The 12,352-nt window shown below is 52.2% G+C and overlaps 3 protein-coding genes across 3 annotated transcripts; 2 read left to right on the top strand and 1 right to left on the bottom strand.

Annotated features, from left to right (window-relative positions):
- Nucleotides 1-642: 642 nt before the first annotated feature.
- CCMA1212_009634 (Zinc finger transcription factor ace1) lies at nt 643-2,967 on the top strand (the record flags this gene model as incomplete). The annotated part of the gene is made up of 1 exon (XM_073706707.1): nt 643-2,967. One exon carries the CDS (start codon nt 643-645, stop codon nt 2,965-2,967), a length of 2,325 nt encoding a protein of 774 aa, XP_073554732.1.
- Nucleotides 2,968-4,386: 1,419 nt separating this feature from the next.
- CCMA1212_009631 (uncharacterized protein) lies at nt 4,387-4,926 on the bottom strand (the record flags this gene model as incomplete). Its single annotated transcript, XM_073706706.1, has 3 exons — nt 4,387-4,491; nt 4,554-4,589; nt 4,666-4,926. The coding sequence occupies 3 exons, from the start codon at nt 4,924-4,926 to the stop codon at nt 4,387-4,389; spliced, it is 402 nt and encodes a 133-aa protein (XP_073554737.1).
- Nucleotides 4,927-8,047: 3,121 nt separating this feature from the next.
- CCMA1212_009630 (Stage V sporulation protein K) lies at nt 8,048-11,726 on the top strand (the record flags this gene model as incomplete). The annotated part of the gene is made up of 4 exons (XM_073706705.1): nt 8,048-8,102; nt 8,157-9,134; nt 9,304-9,458; nt 9,519-11,726. The coding sequence occupies 4 exons, from the start codon at nt 8,048-8,050 to the stop codon at nt 11,724-11,726; spliced, it is 3,396 nt and encodes a 1,131-aa protein (XP_073554736.1).
- Between the last annotated feature and the right edge of the window lie 626 nt (nt 11,727-12,352).

The raw sequence follows: 12,352 nt of genomic DNA, 5'->3' as shown, positions 1-12,352 counted from the left end.
CCCTCGAGTGTCTCAGTTCCTCGTCTGGCTCTCGTCTGCCACCCCCGTCGGTGCCGAGTCCTTTGCGTTCATATATCCAATTCACGCCCCGTCTTTGTCAAGGCAGTTTTTTTCTCGCATCTCTCCGCCTCCTCGCGATCTCTTCGTCCTCGTCAAAGATTCCATCTCGAGACGTTCCTCCTCCGGCACCAGCATCGTTCGTGTAGCGTCTGCTTGCTCTGCCACCGCCGTCGTTGTCCATCGCGGTACACAATTGGCGGTCGCTTCCGTCTGAGATTGATCGCCTGGGCCCTGTCCGCTTTGCATTGAGAGCCGCCACTGGTTCGACCGCCCGTCTCCGTTGAGTCAGCTACTTGGTAAGGGTTACTCTTCTCTATATTCATATATCTGTCCTGTCCTCTCTTCCCTGCTGGCCTCAGCGCCTCGGTTTCTGCCGTTTCCTCTTCGGTGTTTGCATAGCCCTCGTCCATCTCGGGCTTGTGACTCACACCTGTCGACCACCCCCCCAAAGAGCCTCACTGCAACATCTCTTCTATCGGCGAGGAAGCTAACCGCTTGCCGCTACACTGTTAGGACTCGTGTGGCCATATCTCATACATCTTCCCCACCCACGGAAGGAAAAGAACACAGATCTCAGCCGCCATGTCCTTCTCAAACCCCCGCAGAAGGACACCGGTGACTCGTCCCGGAACCGACTGCGAACATGGCTTGTCTCTTAAGACTACCATGACCCTCCGCAAGGGTGCCACCTTTCACTCTCCTACATCTCCCAGCGCTTCATCCGCTGCCGACGACTTTGTCCCTCCCACTCTCACGAGGTCCCAATCGGCTTTTGATGATGTCGTCGACGCGAGCCGTCGTCGTATTGCCATGACTCTGAACGATATCGACGAGGCCCTCTCCAAAGCCTCGCTCTCCGACAAGAGCCCCCGGCCGAAGCCGCTTCGTGATACCAGCCTGCCCGTCCCTCGCGGCTTCCTCGAACCTCCCGTCGTCGATCCCGCCATGAACAAACAAGAGCCTGAGCGAAGGGTCTTGCGCCCACGCTCCGTTCGACGCACCAGAAACCATGCCTCTGACAGCGGCATCGGCAGCTCTGTCGTCTCGACAACCGACAAGGCTGGCGCCGCCGACTCTGCAAAGAAGACTCAGGCCTCCGCCCTCACGAGGTCCGCTGCCTCGAGCACCACCGCGATGCTTCCCAGCCTCAGCCACCGCGCTGTCAACCGCATCCGCGAACACACTCTCCGCCCTCTGCTGGAGAAGCCCACGTTGAAGGAGTTCCAGCCCATTGTCCTGGATGTGCCCCGGCGCATCCGATCCAAGGAAATCATTTGCTTGCGAGATCTCGAGAAGACCCTGATCTTCATGGCACCGGTAAGTCGACTTCTGACTGATGATGGTGTTTGGGGTGATGCTTATCGGATGATACGTCAAAAGGAAAAGGCCAAGTCCGCCGCCTTATACCTTGACTTCTGCCTCACGTCCGTCCGATGCATTCAAGCGACAGTCGAATACCTTACCGACCGCGAACAAGTTCGCCCCGGCGACCGGCCTTACACTAACGGATACTTTATCGACCTGAAGGAGCAAATCTACCAGTATGGCAAGCAACTGGCCGCCATCAAGGAAAAGGGAAGCCTTGCCGACGACATGGACATTGACCCGTACGTACCACGCTTGATACCTCTCGTAGACCTCGAGACCTCTACTAACGCCCCGTCAAGCTCTGACGAGGTCCGCCTCTATGGCGGCGTCGCTGAGAACGGCCGCCCCGCCGAGCTCGTCCGCGTCAAGAAGGATGGCACTGCCTACTCAATGGCCACTGGGAAGATTGTCGACATGACCGAGTCCCCTACGCCGCTCAAGCGCTCCCTGAGCGAGCAGCGTGAGGACGAAGAGGAGATTATGCGGTCCATGGCCCGCCGGAAGAAGAACGCCACCCCCGAGGAGCTGGCGCCCAAGAAGTGCCGCGAGCCCGGCTGCACCAAGGAGTTCAAGCGCCCTTGCGACCTCACCAAGCACGAGAAGACTCACTCTCGTCCCTGGAAGTGCCCCATTCCCACTTGCAAGTACCACGACTACGGCTGGCCTACCGAGAAGGAAATGGACCGCCACATCAACGACAAGCATTCCGACGCTCCTGCCATGTACGAATGCCTCTTCAAGCCCTGCCCGTACAAGTCGAAGCGCGAGTCGAACTGCAAGCAGCACATGGAGAAGGCCCACGGCTGGACCTATGTCCGCACCAAGACCAACGGCAAGAAGGCACCAAGCCAGAACGGCTCCGTTGCCCACCAGACTCCTCCTCTCGCCAACGTGTCTACGCCCTCCTCCACGCCCAGCTACAGCGTTCCCACGCCTCCCCAAGACCAGGTCATGTCCACCGACTTCCCCGTGTACCCGGCTGATGACGATTGGCTCGCTACCTACGGCGCGCAGCCCAACACCATCGACGCCATGGACCTGGGCCTCGAGAACCTCTCCCCCGCCTCTGCGGCTTCCTCGTATGAGCAGTACCCTCCCTACCAGAACGGTTCCACCTTCATCATTAACGATGAGGATATCTATGCCGCCCACGTTCAAATTCCTGCCCAGCTGCCCACTCCTGAGCAGGTGTATACCAAAATGATGCCTCAGCAGATGCCGGTCTACCACGTCCAGCATGAGCCATGCAACACCGTTCCCATCCTGGGCGAGCCCCAGTTCTCCCCCAATGCTCAGCAGAATGCAGTTCTGTACACCCCGACCTCGCTGCGCGAGGTTGATGAAGGCTTTGACGAGTCGTACGCCGCAGACGGCGCCGACTTTCAGCTGTTCCCGGCGACAGTCGACAAGACGGATGTGTTCCAGTCTCTGTTCACCGACATGCCAAGCGCCAACCTCGGCTTCTCCCAAACCACGCAGCCCGACATCTTCAACCAAATAGATTGGAGCAACCTCGACTACCAGGGGTTTCAAGAGTAATAAGATTGCAAAACATACAACAACAGTTGCACAAGAAGCTGCACACGCTTACGCACTCGCCGCTTACACCATTTGTTCTTTTTTAACGATTTCATGAAGAGTTTTCCGTTGGTTCATTGAAAAAGGATTGCCTCTGTGTATTAAAGAGTTTCTTTTCATTTTCTTCAGCTTCTTTCCTTCTCTTCTCATCTGCCCGAGAACGGATGCTTCATTTGCATCAGAACAAGCGGAATAGTTGGCCATGCGGGCCCTGGAGGAGGAACAGCAGCAGACTTGGATCTGGTCCATGGACCAGCAGCGATCCTTCGAGACGTTTGACAGTTTGCTTGTGGGGGTAAAGTTTCACTTTTATTACACTCTTGAAGAATGATAGAAGATTTATCCCACTCTTGTATGTGCCTCTGTGACATGTGAAAGTACCTAGTAGTACGTAGGTCCCACGCGAGGTAAAAAGAAAATTCTCTTGTTCATTCCGCGTACAAGGGAAGAGAAGAACATTGGCAAACTTCAAAAAGATCAATCTCCGATACTGGGAATCGAACCCAGGGCTGCTCGGATCTTCAACTTGAAGTTGAGAGCGAGCGATGTTAGCCACTACACCATATCGGATGTTGAGATTAAGCAGATGTGGATGTGCTTGACTCGTTGGAGAGTGGCGACATGAAGTGGTTGATAACCTGTTGAGGTCCCATACATCACTTAGCGCACGTTGAGAGCGTTTCCAAGCGACAGATGGCAGTAATGGTATCTACGCAGACTAAACGAACAAAAATTAAAGGCATTTAGGCGATTGGCAGCAGCAGATGTAAGAAAAGGAGGAACTGTTTGTTGATAGTGGATTGAGAGGAAAAAAAGGAGATTTGACAAGTGGGTGGAAAAAGGAAAAAGGCAAAAAATGAAAGTTCAACTCCGATACTGGGAATCGAACCCAGGGCTGCTCGGTGAGAGCGAGCGATGTTAGCCACTACACCATATCGGATTGTTCTTGTTGTTGACTAGGGTGATGACTTTTACATATAAGTAGTACTATCGTAACTGTCACCTACAGGTCACCTACTAGATGAAGTGTTGCTCAGTCCTTTGTCTAAATATGGGTGTCATTGGGGAAGAGCTTGGTAAGAGAATGACCGAGAGGATAGATGAGAAGGGTAACTTGGTTGGTGTGTAGGGCCGGGTAGCAATGAACTGACTACTACATGTATACGGCTTTGTCTGAGGTACGCAAGGCGATCTACGTTATGAATATACGACGGGAGGAATGGTGGAAGCACATGACATGTACTTTAATGGCTTCATTATCGTATCTGCGAAGGCGCCGAGGCATCGAGCTTCTTCTCCATTATATATCTTTTCCTAAATCTCAGTGATGCCCTGGTCGTAGCTCGTGACTGGTCGTAGCTCGTGATCGAGATGCCGTACTTAGTTCAGCGCAGTCAGGTATGTCCACTGCTCGAAAGGAGTGCTGAGCGTCAGGAGGCCACCGCCAGGGCAGGCCTCAGGTCCGACCAACGCATTGGCATCCACCTATCTCATAATATCAGTATATACTCCTTTGGTCTTTTTACGAAAGAGGGGATGAGACTTACGTTGCACTGGTCCTCGGTGCGGATCTCGTGAAGAGACTTGCATGTCTCAAAGTCAGCATTGCCTCGGGCATACATAAACGGAGCTGTTTCGCAGATGTAGTTTGTTACTCACCACCTGCAGACCGTAAATCTTGCCGTCGGACCCCTCGACGCCGTCCTCGAGGGGCGTCACAGAGGTCTGCAGGCCGTCGACGGGGTAGGTGAACTGCTTGCAGAGGTCGGCGGCCCAGTCGAGCTTCACCTGGGGGTCGAGGTCGAGGACGTCCTGGGGCACGGTAGCGGGCTGGCCGGGGACGGTGAAGCAGATGCGCTGGTCGGCGGTTGCGGTGAGGGACAGGGCGAGGGTGGTGAGGATGGTGGTTGTGAAGTGCATTGTGGGCGGCTGTGTTATGGTTCGGTTGAGGTTGGTTGGTGAGGCAGAGGAGTTGGTGTTGGAGGGAGTGGTGAGTGACGATGGCGGACAGTTGGATGTGGTATATATATTGATGTAGTATATACGCCTGGATGTATGGCATAGTGCATATCATGCAGATGAAGTCACATCGTGAGATGCCCCGGATGGTGAGTTACACCGACTGCTGGGCGGACGAGTCTCACTTGTTGCTTCCGGAGTATAATCGTCTTGAAGAGGAAGGTTACAGTAAGCTTGTGTTGTTTAAAAGTCCAGGAACAAAAGTCTCTGCCTCTTGGCGAGCAGAGCAACGCCTTGGTTGCAGCGATATGTTGAGTGTTATCTGGAGGGAGTCTTGTAAGTCGAAGCCATAGTACAGACTGAGTATTAGCTGTTCATTACTGCCAAACATTGGTCAGACACTCAAAGTCGTTGAGATACGATATGAGGTTGTGGGTTTCAACTTGGTCTCAGAAACATTATTTTGTCTTCTACCCGCAAGTCAGATGCAGAAATACATTGCGCCCCAAAAGGACAGGGCGCTGATTAGTGATGCGTCGAGTTTAGACGAGGCATTAACTCTTTGAAAGGACGTTGATCGTGTCGACTTTGTCCAACCGGCGATTGAAACGCGCATTACCGAGCAATGGTATTTTTAGAACTACCTTGCCCTTTCGATCAGCTGCGAGTTATTTCTCCGGCTTTTCTTCATCAACCTTATACTACCTGCTTGAAGACATCGTGATGGGCTGAGGACGGATGCAACAGCGCCGTCACATATGTGAAAGGCTGCGTGTAAGCTGCATGTAGAGACGGCCAATGTTGTGTATGCGGAGCGTATAATGACAGCACATGATGCAGGGAACTACACTTATTGAACGTTCAATGTAACACTTTGCGCAGCCTTATTATGGTAATTGCCTAAATACACATCCATTGGGTGTCCTAGTGCGGAATATTCTTCAGCCTTTGAAAACCAATATTCGCAGTCCAGTCTTCTTTACGCCCGTTCCGATGCTCCTCAGCTTCACTCCAGAATGATGATGCCCACTACCCACTCGCAATTCTTCTATGAACGGCATCTTCGGCCGGTCCAATTTTGCAAAGCGATAGATGGAAAAGTTCACATAGATTCAGACAAGGCCTATAGAGTATCATGATCTACAGGCTACATGTGGTTCGCAATATGGATAAATAGGAATGATACAACTCGCCGGTTGTTGGTATAATGGTTACGGGTCTCCTGCCCTTTTGACTAAAAATCGCTGGGTATTTGAATCGCCGCTTTTTTACTCGCTTGATCGGAATTGGCATGTGTGGATTGGGTTGATGACATGAAATTAGGTACTGAAGAAGGCGAAGGGCGTCTGGGGATTCTATTTGCAGGCTTGCTGGGCGAAAGATTGGTCAGAGTCGTCGTATGGGGATTTGATGCGTTGATGGGGACTGCTAAGGATCTGATAATCCTCTAATGGTAACTCAAAGCTCATCGCCCTTTGCCTCAACATCGAGCTTCAACAGATTGCAACGAGCCCTGAAGAGACTAATGGCATCCCTGGTAACCATGATCCCGCGGTAAACAGGGTAGAGTTTTGGCTCAAAAGACCCGTTGCCTCCTAGACGTAGCAATGAGAGTTGTGCCAACTTACAGTTCTCAATCTAGGAGGCCTCATGGGACATCGGTTTTGCATGTTTCAACCTACCCCAACCCTAACAGATCCAGACATTATAACGACCTTCAGAAGGAGAACAATATACGGGCCAACCTCTGACCATATGAAACTGAAGCTTTGATGATAGTTCTTCACCATGGCATCTCTACAGTTGACCTGTCAGGAACCCACGTTGGCAACGCTTTGCAAGTATGTCTCCTGACATCGTATCAATCACTGATGGACCCAACCACAAGCCCAGCCACGCGACTTTATACGTCGTACCTCCATTCAAAGAATTGAATGCTTTGATATGCGCGCGTACCACTTCATATTTCCTCGATAAGGGTTGCACTGACAATGCCTACACGATGCGACCTCATCTACAAGGACGCTGCAGAGGACATCGGGCCTATTTATACTATCTCGCAAATCCTGGGCTATTCGCGCTATTAACCAAAGGGAAGCTCGCTCTACATCTTGGTCCAAGGCGCTGATGGTATAAGGCCTCTCAAGGTGCTCGATCTGTGGTATCAATATGATGGGGAAATTGCCCAACAGAAGGGTCACATGAGCCTCTGATGAGAATCGGACGATTCGACTCTATTGCTTGTTTCAAACATTTCAATCGCGAAAATGGAACTGCTCACAGATCCCTGTCAGGCCATGGTAGATGAGAGGGGACACAACCTCTGCCTGGGATCGAGATGGTTCATCACCGCTCATCCTTCGAAATGCTTTCCTTTGCCTTCATTTGATGGGACGCGGATAGCAGAAGACCGAGACATTCGTCTATTAATACACTTTGACTTGGCTATCAAATTCCGAACCTGCAAACACCAATCATACTGAATTGAGCATTCTTCATTTGAGCGTCTTAGAATCTCCATGGATACTCGGACGAAGCTGTATCTATTCACCGCAACTCAGCCATCTCCTTGTAGGAGACTCATCGCAAGGAATATGATATACCATAGCCACGACTAGTCGTTCGCCTTCCGTTGTCTAGGCACCAGCACCCCATTGAGAATCCGTCTTGGAAAGCTGCATACAATGTGGATTGGCAACGTCGAAAGCCCAATGAGACCGATACAGCTCAGCAGACTGCAGGACTGTTCTATCTCAACGATGCAACCCATTCCTTCGCTCTGCGTATGAATCGTCAACGCTGATTGGGCTATGGCTCGAAGTGATCCTTGTTACCCCAGCCACCTCCGCTTACATCCTACCAGTGTTGCCGTGCTATCCATGTTGTAAACTCTCTTAACAGGACGCAGCTAGGCAGCAGTGCATCCTACGCTTGTTGCAGCTTGGCATTGAATCCAGGGCCAACCTACAGCTGGTATGTGTGACTGCGAATCCTCCTTTGCGAGATATAGAACACATGTGTGGTTTCCCGCGTCTGGGCGGTCAATAGGGAGCCATACTATAAGTACACCCATGCTACTTCCATGCACGTTTCGAGCTCTCTTGTCTTCCGCTTCCACATCTTGATACTGAGTCCCAGTTCGTTGTTCTAAGGGCTTTTACACTCACAACACACTATTACTATGGATAAAGATGCAAAGGAAGTCATTGACCGGCACCCACACACTAAACGAAACGATGTCGAGACCTCTGATAGTGCTGAAGGGAGTCACCAGGCCCTCCAGCCTCAGACTTTGGATCAAAAACCCGAAGACATAGGCAGCGAGCATTCCTGGATGACCCCAAGTACCAGTTCATCTGAAGATGCTGATCAAAGCGATGACGGTGCAGTCGTTATCATGAGCTCGAGGGTGGGCAAGAAAACGGCGACTGATATCGTCTCAGTAGCGGATGAGCAGCCTTCTTCACATCCAAATGGAGAGATCGTCCGCAGTGACCAAGACGGTCGCGGTCTCAACGGAGCGGCTCAAACGGAGCCAGAACTGCAGCCTATATATGACATGAACAGTGCTGATACTGAAGCCAAAGATGGCGATAAAGGTGCATCTGAGACTGAGGATGGCAACAATGAAGACCAGACTACGGCCGACATCAAGGGCAACGACGATCCTGCCCCTGATAAAGAAGCAGGACAGAGCATGTTGCAAGACGAAGCAGAGAATGAAGAAAGAGATGAAGACGAAGAAGGAGACGAAGCCGAGGGTAAGGACGAGAATAAAGAAACCGAATCCAGCCTATCAAAGGAGCCAGAAACCAATCCCGCCGAAATCGAGCTACCCAACTCACCCTATTTCAACCCTTTTGATGCTCCTGGGGCGGATGTTGGCACAGGTTCTCGTCGTGGTTCTATTGACGGCATTCCGCCTCTAGAGGATGAGGCACACGTCGAGCCCTTTGTCGGTTCGCCTGCAAACAGAGAGTGGACGCGCCGGAAAGAACAGCTAGGCGAGAAGAATGAGGCGCTAGACAAGGTGATGGAGATGGTCGGACTGGAGGCTGCCAAGGCGGCGTTTCTGGAGGTCAAAGATATGATTGATGCTTCACGAAGTCGTAAGGGGCATTTGAAGCGACAGGCTCTCAACATGGTCATCATGGGGAATCCAGGAACAGGTACGGACAGCCAATTCATCTTTACTTTACTCTTCATCTTTACAACATTGGTTGTCCCCGAGATTCGACAAGGCCATATGAATGGCCTGAGAGCAACACTCGTGCTCCTCTAGCTCTCCATGCTGGGCCGTCTAGGATCGGCAATATGCTGACTCGCATTTGCTTGCAGGAAAGCGAACTCTGGCGAGGTTGTATCATGAGTTTCTTCATAGTTGCGGTGTCTGGGGCAAAGGCTTTGTCCGTGCCACTTTTGAAGAGAGATCAGGGCACACGCTCAAAGAGAGAGCAGACATTCTTGCTCTTCAAGACTGTACTACGAGGGGAGTAAGTTGACTGGCGACGCACCGTCCACACACTCAATTACATTACTAAATCATGGCAAAGGTGGTTTACATCAGCGAAGCGGAGTTTGTTGATAATGATGCACGGGCATATTTCATGGAAATACTGAAGGAGATGCCTGGAGACGTCATTGTCGTCCTCTCGGGCTCCTTCGAACGAATGCCGGTCGTTCTGGGAAGTTCTCCCGTAGCACGATGGCTGTTCCCACGGTTGCTCCGCATCGAAGACTACAACGACGATGAGTTGCGCAGACTGTTTGTGCAAATGGTCAAGCGAGACTCGTTCAAGATGGAGCAAGGTCCTCAGGGTCCGTTCGCTCGGATAGTGGCCCAGCGGGCAGGGCGCGGCCGGGGCGAGGCAGGGTTTGGAAACGTACGTGAGCTTCAATTGTCGTATCAAAAGATGCGTGAGCGGCATGGTACTCGCATGCGGCAGAGGCTCTTGGAGATTGAAGACTCGTGGACCGAGCCGGTGCTGGACGAGAACTTGTTGACCGGAGAGGACCTGATCGGGCCCGAGCCTGAGGATGTCCGGACCAAGAGCAAGGCCTGGAAGGAGCTTCAGAAGATGGCAGGGCTCGACGAAATCAAGGACGCAGTCGACCAGCTCCTGAACCGCGCCAAGGTCAACTACCACAGGGAGATTACTGGCATGAAGCTTCTCAAGACGTCCCTGAACCGCGTCTTCATAGGGCCGCCCGGCACGGGAAAGACCACCGTGGCCAAGCTGTACGGCCAGATCCTTGCCGACATTGGGCTCGTACCGAGCCGAGAGGTCATCTACAAGGCCCCGGGCGACTTCCTCAGCCAGTTCATTGGCGAGTCGGAGAGCAAGACGAGCGCCATCCTTGATTCAGCAAAGGGCAAGGTCTTGATCATTGACGATGCGCACATGTTTTACCACGGTGGGAAACTTGGATCGAATGAGACGGATGAGTTCAGGCTGGCTTGCATAGACGTCCTTGTCTCCAAGATTCACAACAGGCCAGGCGATGACCGTTGTGTGATTCTGGTGGGATACCCGGATAGGATGGAGGACATGTTCCAGAAGTGCAATCCAGGGCTGCGCCGTCGGTTTCCGCTTGAAGAGGCCTTTAGGCTTGACGACTACGATGATGATCGGCTCAACGAGATTCTCGACTTGAAGATGGAAGAAGACGGTATCAAGGCTACTCCGGCTGCCATCAAGGTTGCCGCAGAGGTCCTGCGGAGGGCAAGGGACAGGCCAAACTTTGGCAACGGAGGCGATGTGGTCAACTTCTTGAACCAGGCCAAGGCCAGGCACAGGGCGAGGGTGTCGGGGACGATGAATGCCGACATGATGGAAGTCGTGCTCGAGCCGGAGGACTTTGATCCCGCTCATGACCGCGGCGCCACGGCCGCAGAACGATGCCGGGCTCACTTTGACGGGCTGATTGGGTTTGAAGACACCATCAAGCGCTTTGAGAGCTACCAGCGCATCGCGGAGAACCTGAGGCTCAAGAATAAGGATCCCAGGGGCATCATCCCGTTCAACTACGTCTTCAAGGGGCCGCCCGGAACGGGGAAGACGCACACTGCTCGCATCATCGGCCGCATCTTTTACGACATGGGCTTCCTCTCGACCAGCGAGGTGATTGAGTGCTCCGCCACGGACCTCACCGGAAAATTTGTAGGCCATACTGGGCCCAAGGTGGTTGAGCTGTTTGAGCGGTCGCTCGGCAAGGTCTTGTTCATCGACGAGGCGTATCGCCTGGGTTTTGGCGGCAGAGAGTCTTTTGCGAATGAGGCGATTGGGGAGATTGTCGACTGCATGACCAAGCCGCGGTACTATCGCAAAATGGTTATTGTCCTGGCTGGATATACGCAGGATATGGATCTTCTCTTGAAGGTTAACGCTGGATTGAGAGGTCGGTTTGCCACGGAGATTAACTTTTCGCCCATGAGTCCGGAGTCTGCACTGAGGCATCTTTGCGAGTTACTGGCGAAGCAGGATATTGAGCTTTTGGAGGACGAAGATGGCTTGGATGGAGGTGGCAGGGAGGCCATGATGGGGTTGTTTGTGGAGTTGGCTGAGACAAAGGGATGGTCGAATGGACGAGATATGCAGACTTTTGCTGGAGTGGTGACGGAGTATGTGTATGGGAATCTGGATGCGTCTGGTAGAGGGCTGGTTATAACGGCTGAGGAGTTGGTCAGGTTGATGGACGATATGCTTCAGCAGCGGATAAGGGGGGAGCTGGCGTCAGACTTGGATCCTCATGCTACCTAGTTACTGACGAGATGGAAAAAGACATGCTTTGACTTCTCTGGTTGCTGCAAGCAAGTAAGTGATTAAAGCCTCAGAAGCCTCGACTGTTTTTTTTTTTTTTACGAGCTTCGAGATGTTTGCATCTTCGTTCCAGTGGTAAGACACACATGACGTTCTACAGCTTGAATAAACCTACGAGCTGATGCCGTATAGCACTTACCGTAATTTGTTTGTATACTGAACCGTGTGATGTTCATGTGATTTGTATGTATTGTTCTCCCCCTTGTCTTTGTTTGTACGCGCCTGTGGCCATACGATGGCTTGATTGGCGTCGGTTCTGAATGCCGAAGCATCAATATCTGCAGCGGCTTAGGATGCACAGCCCTGGAAACGTAACCAGTTTCAGATGATGTTCTGAGTTAAGGTGCAAGGCTGTTGATAAGCGTTAGCCACAAACGCCTCAAGGCCACTGTGCTGTATGGACGCGCCTCAAGAATTGTCTTGTCGGTTACCATAAGCGATTCACGGTCGGTTAGTTTTAGAAGTACAAGAAGCAAGCCCTCCCTCTTCAACTTCTTTCTTCTCTCTCTTCAACTTCTTTCTTCTCTCTCTCTCTCTCTCTCTCTCTCTCTCTCTCTCTCTCTCTC

The sequence above is a fragment of the Trichoderma ghanense genome (assembly GCF_004382785.1).
Source record: "Trichoderma ghanense strain CCMA-1212 chromosome Unknown scaffold_18, whole genome shotgun sequence".
Classification (NCBI taxonomy): Eukaryota; Fungi; Ascomycota; class Sordariomycetes; order Hypocreales; family Hypocreaceae; genus Trichoderma; species Trichoderma ghanense.
This window is presented reverse-complemented; position numbering and strand designations above follow the sequence as displayed.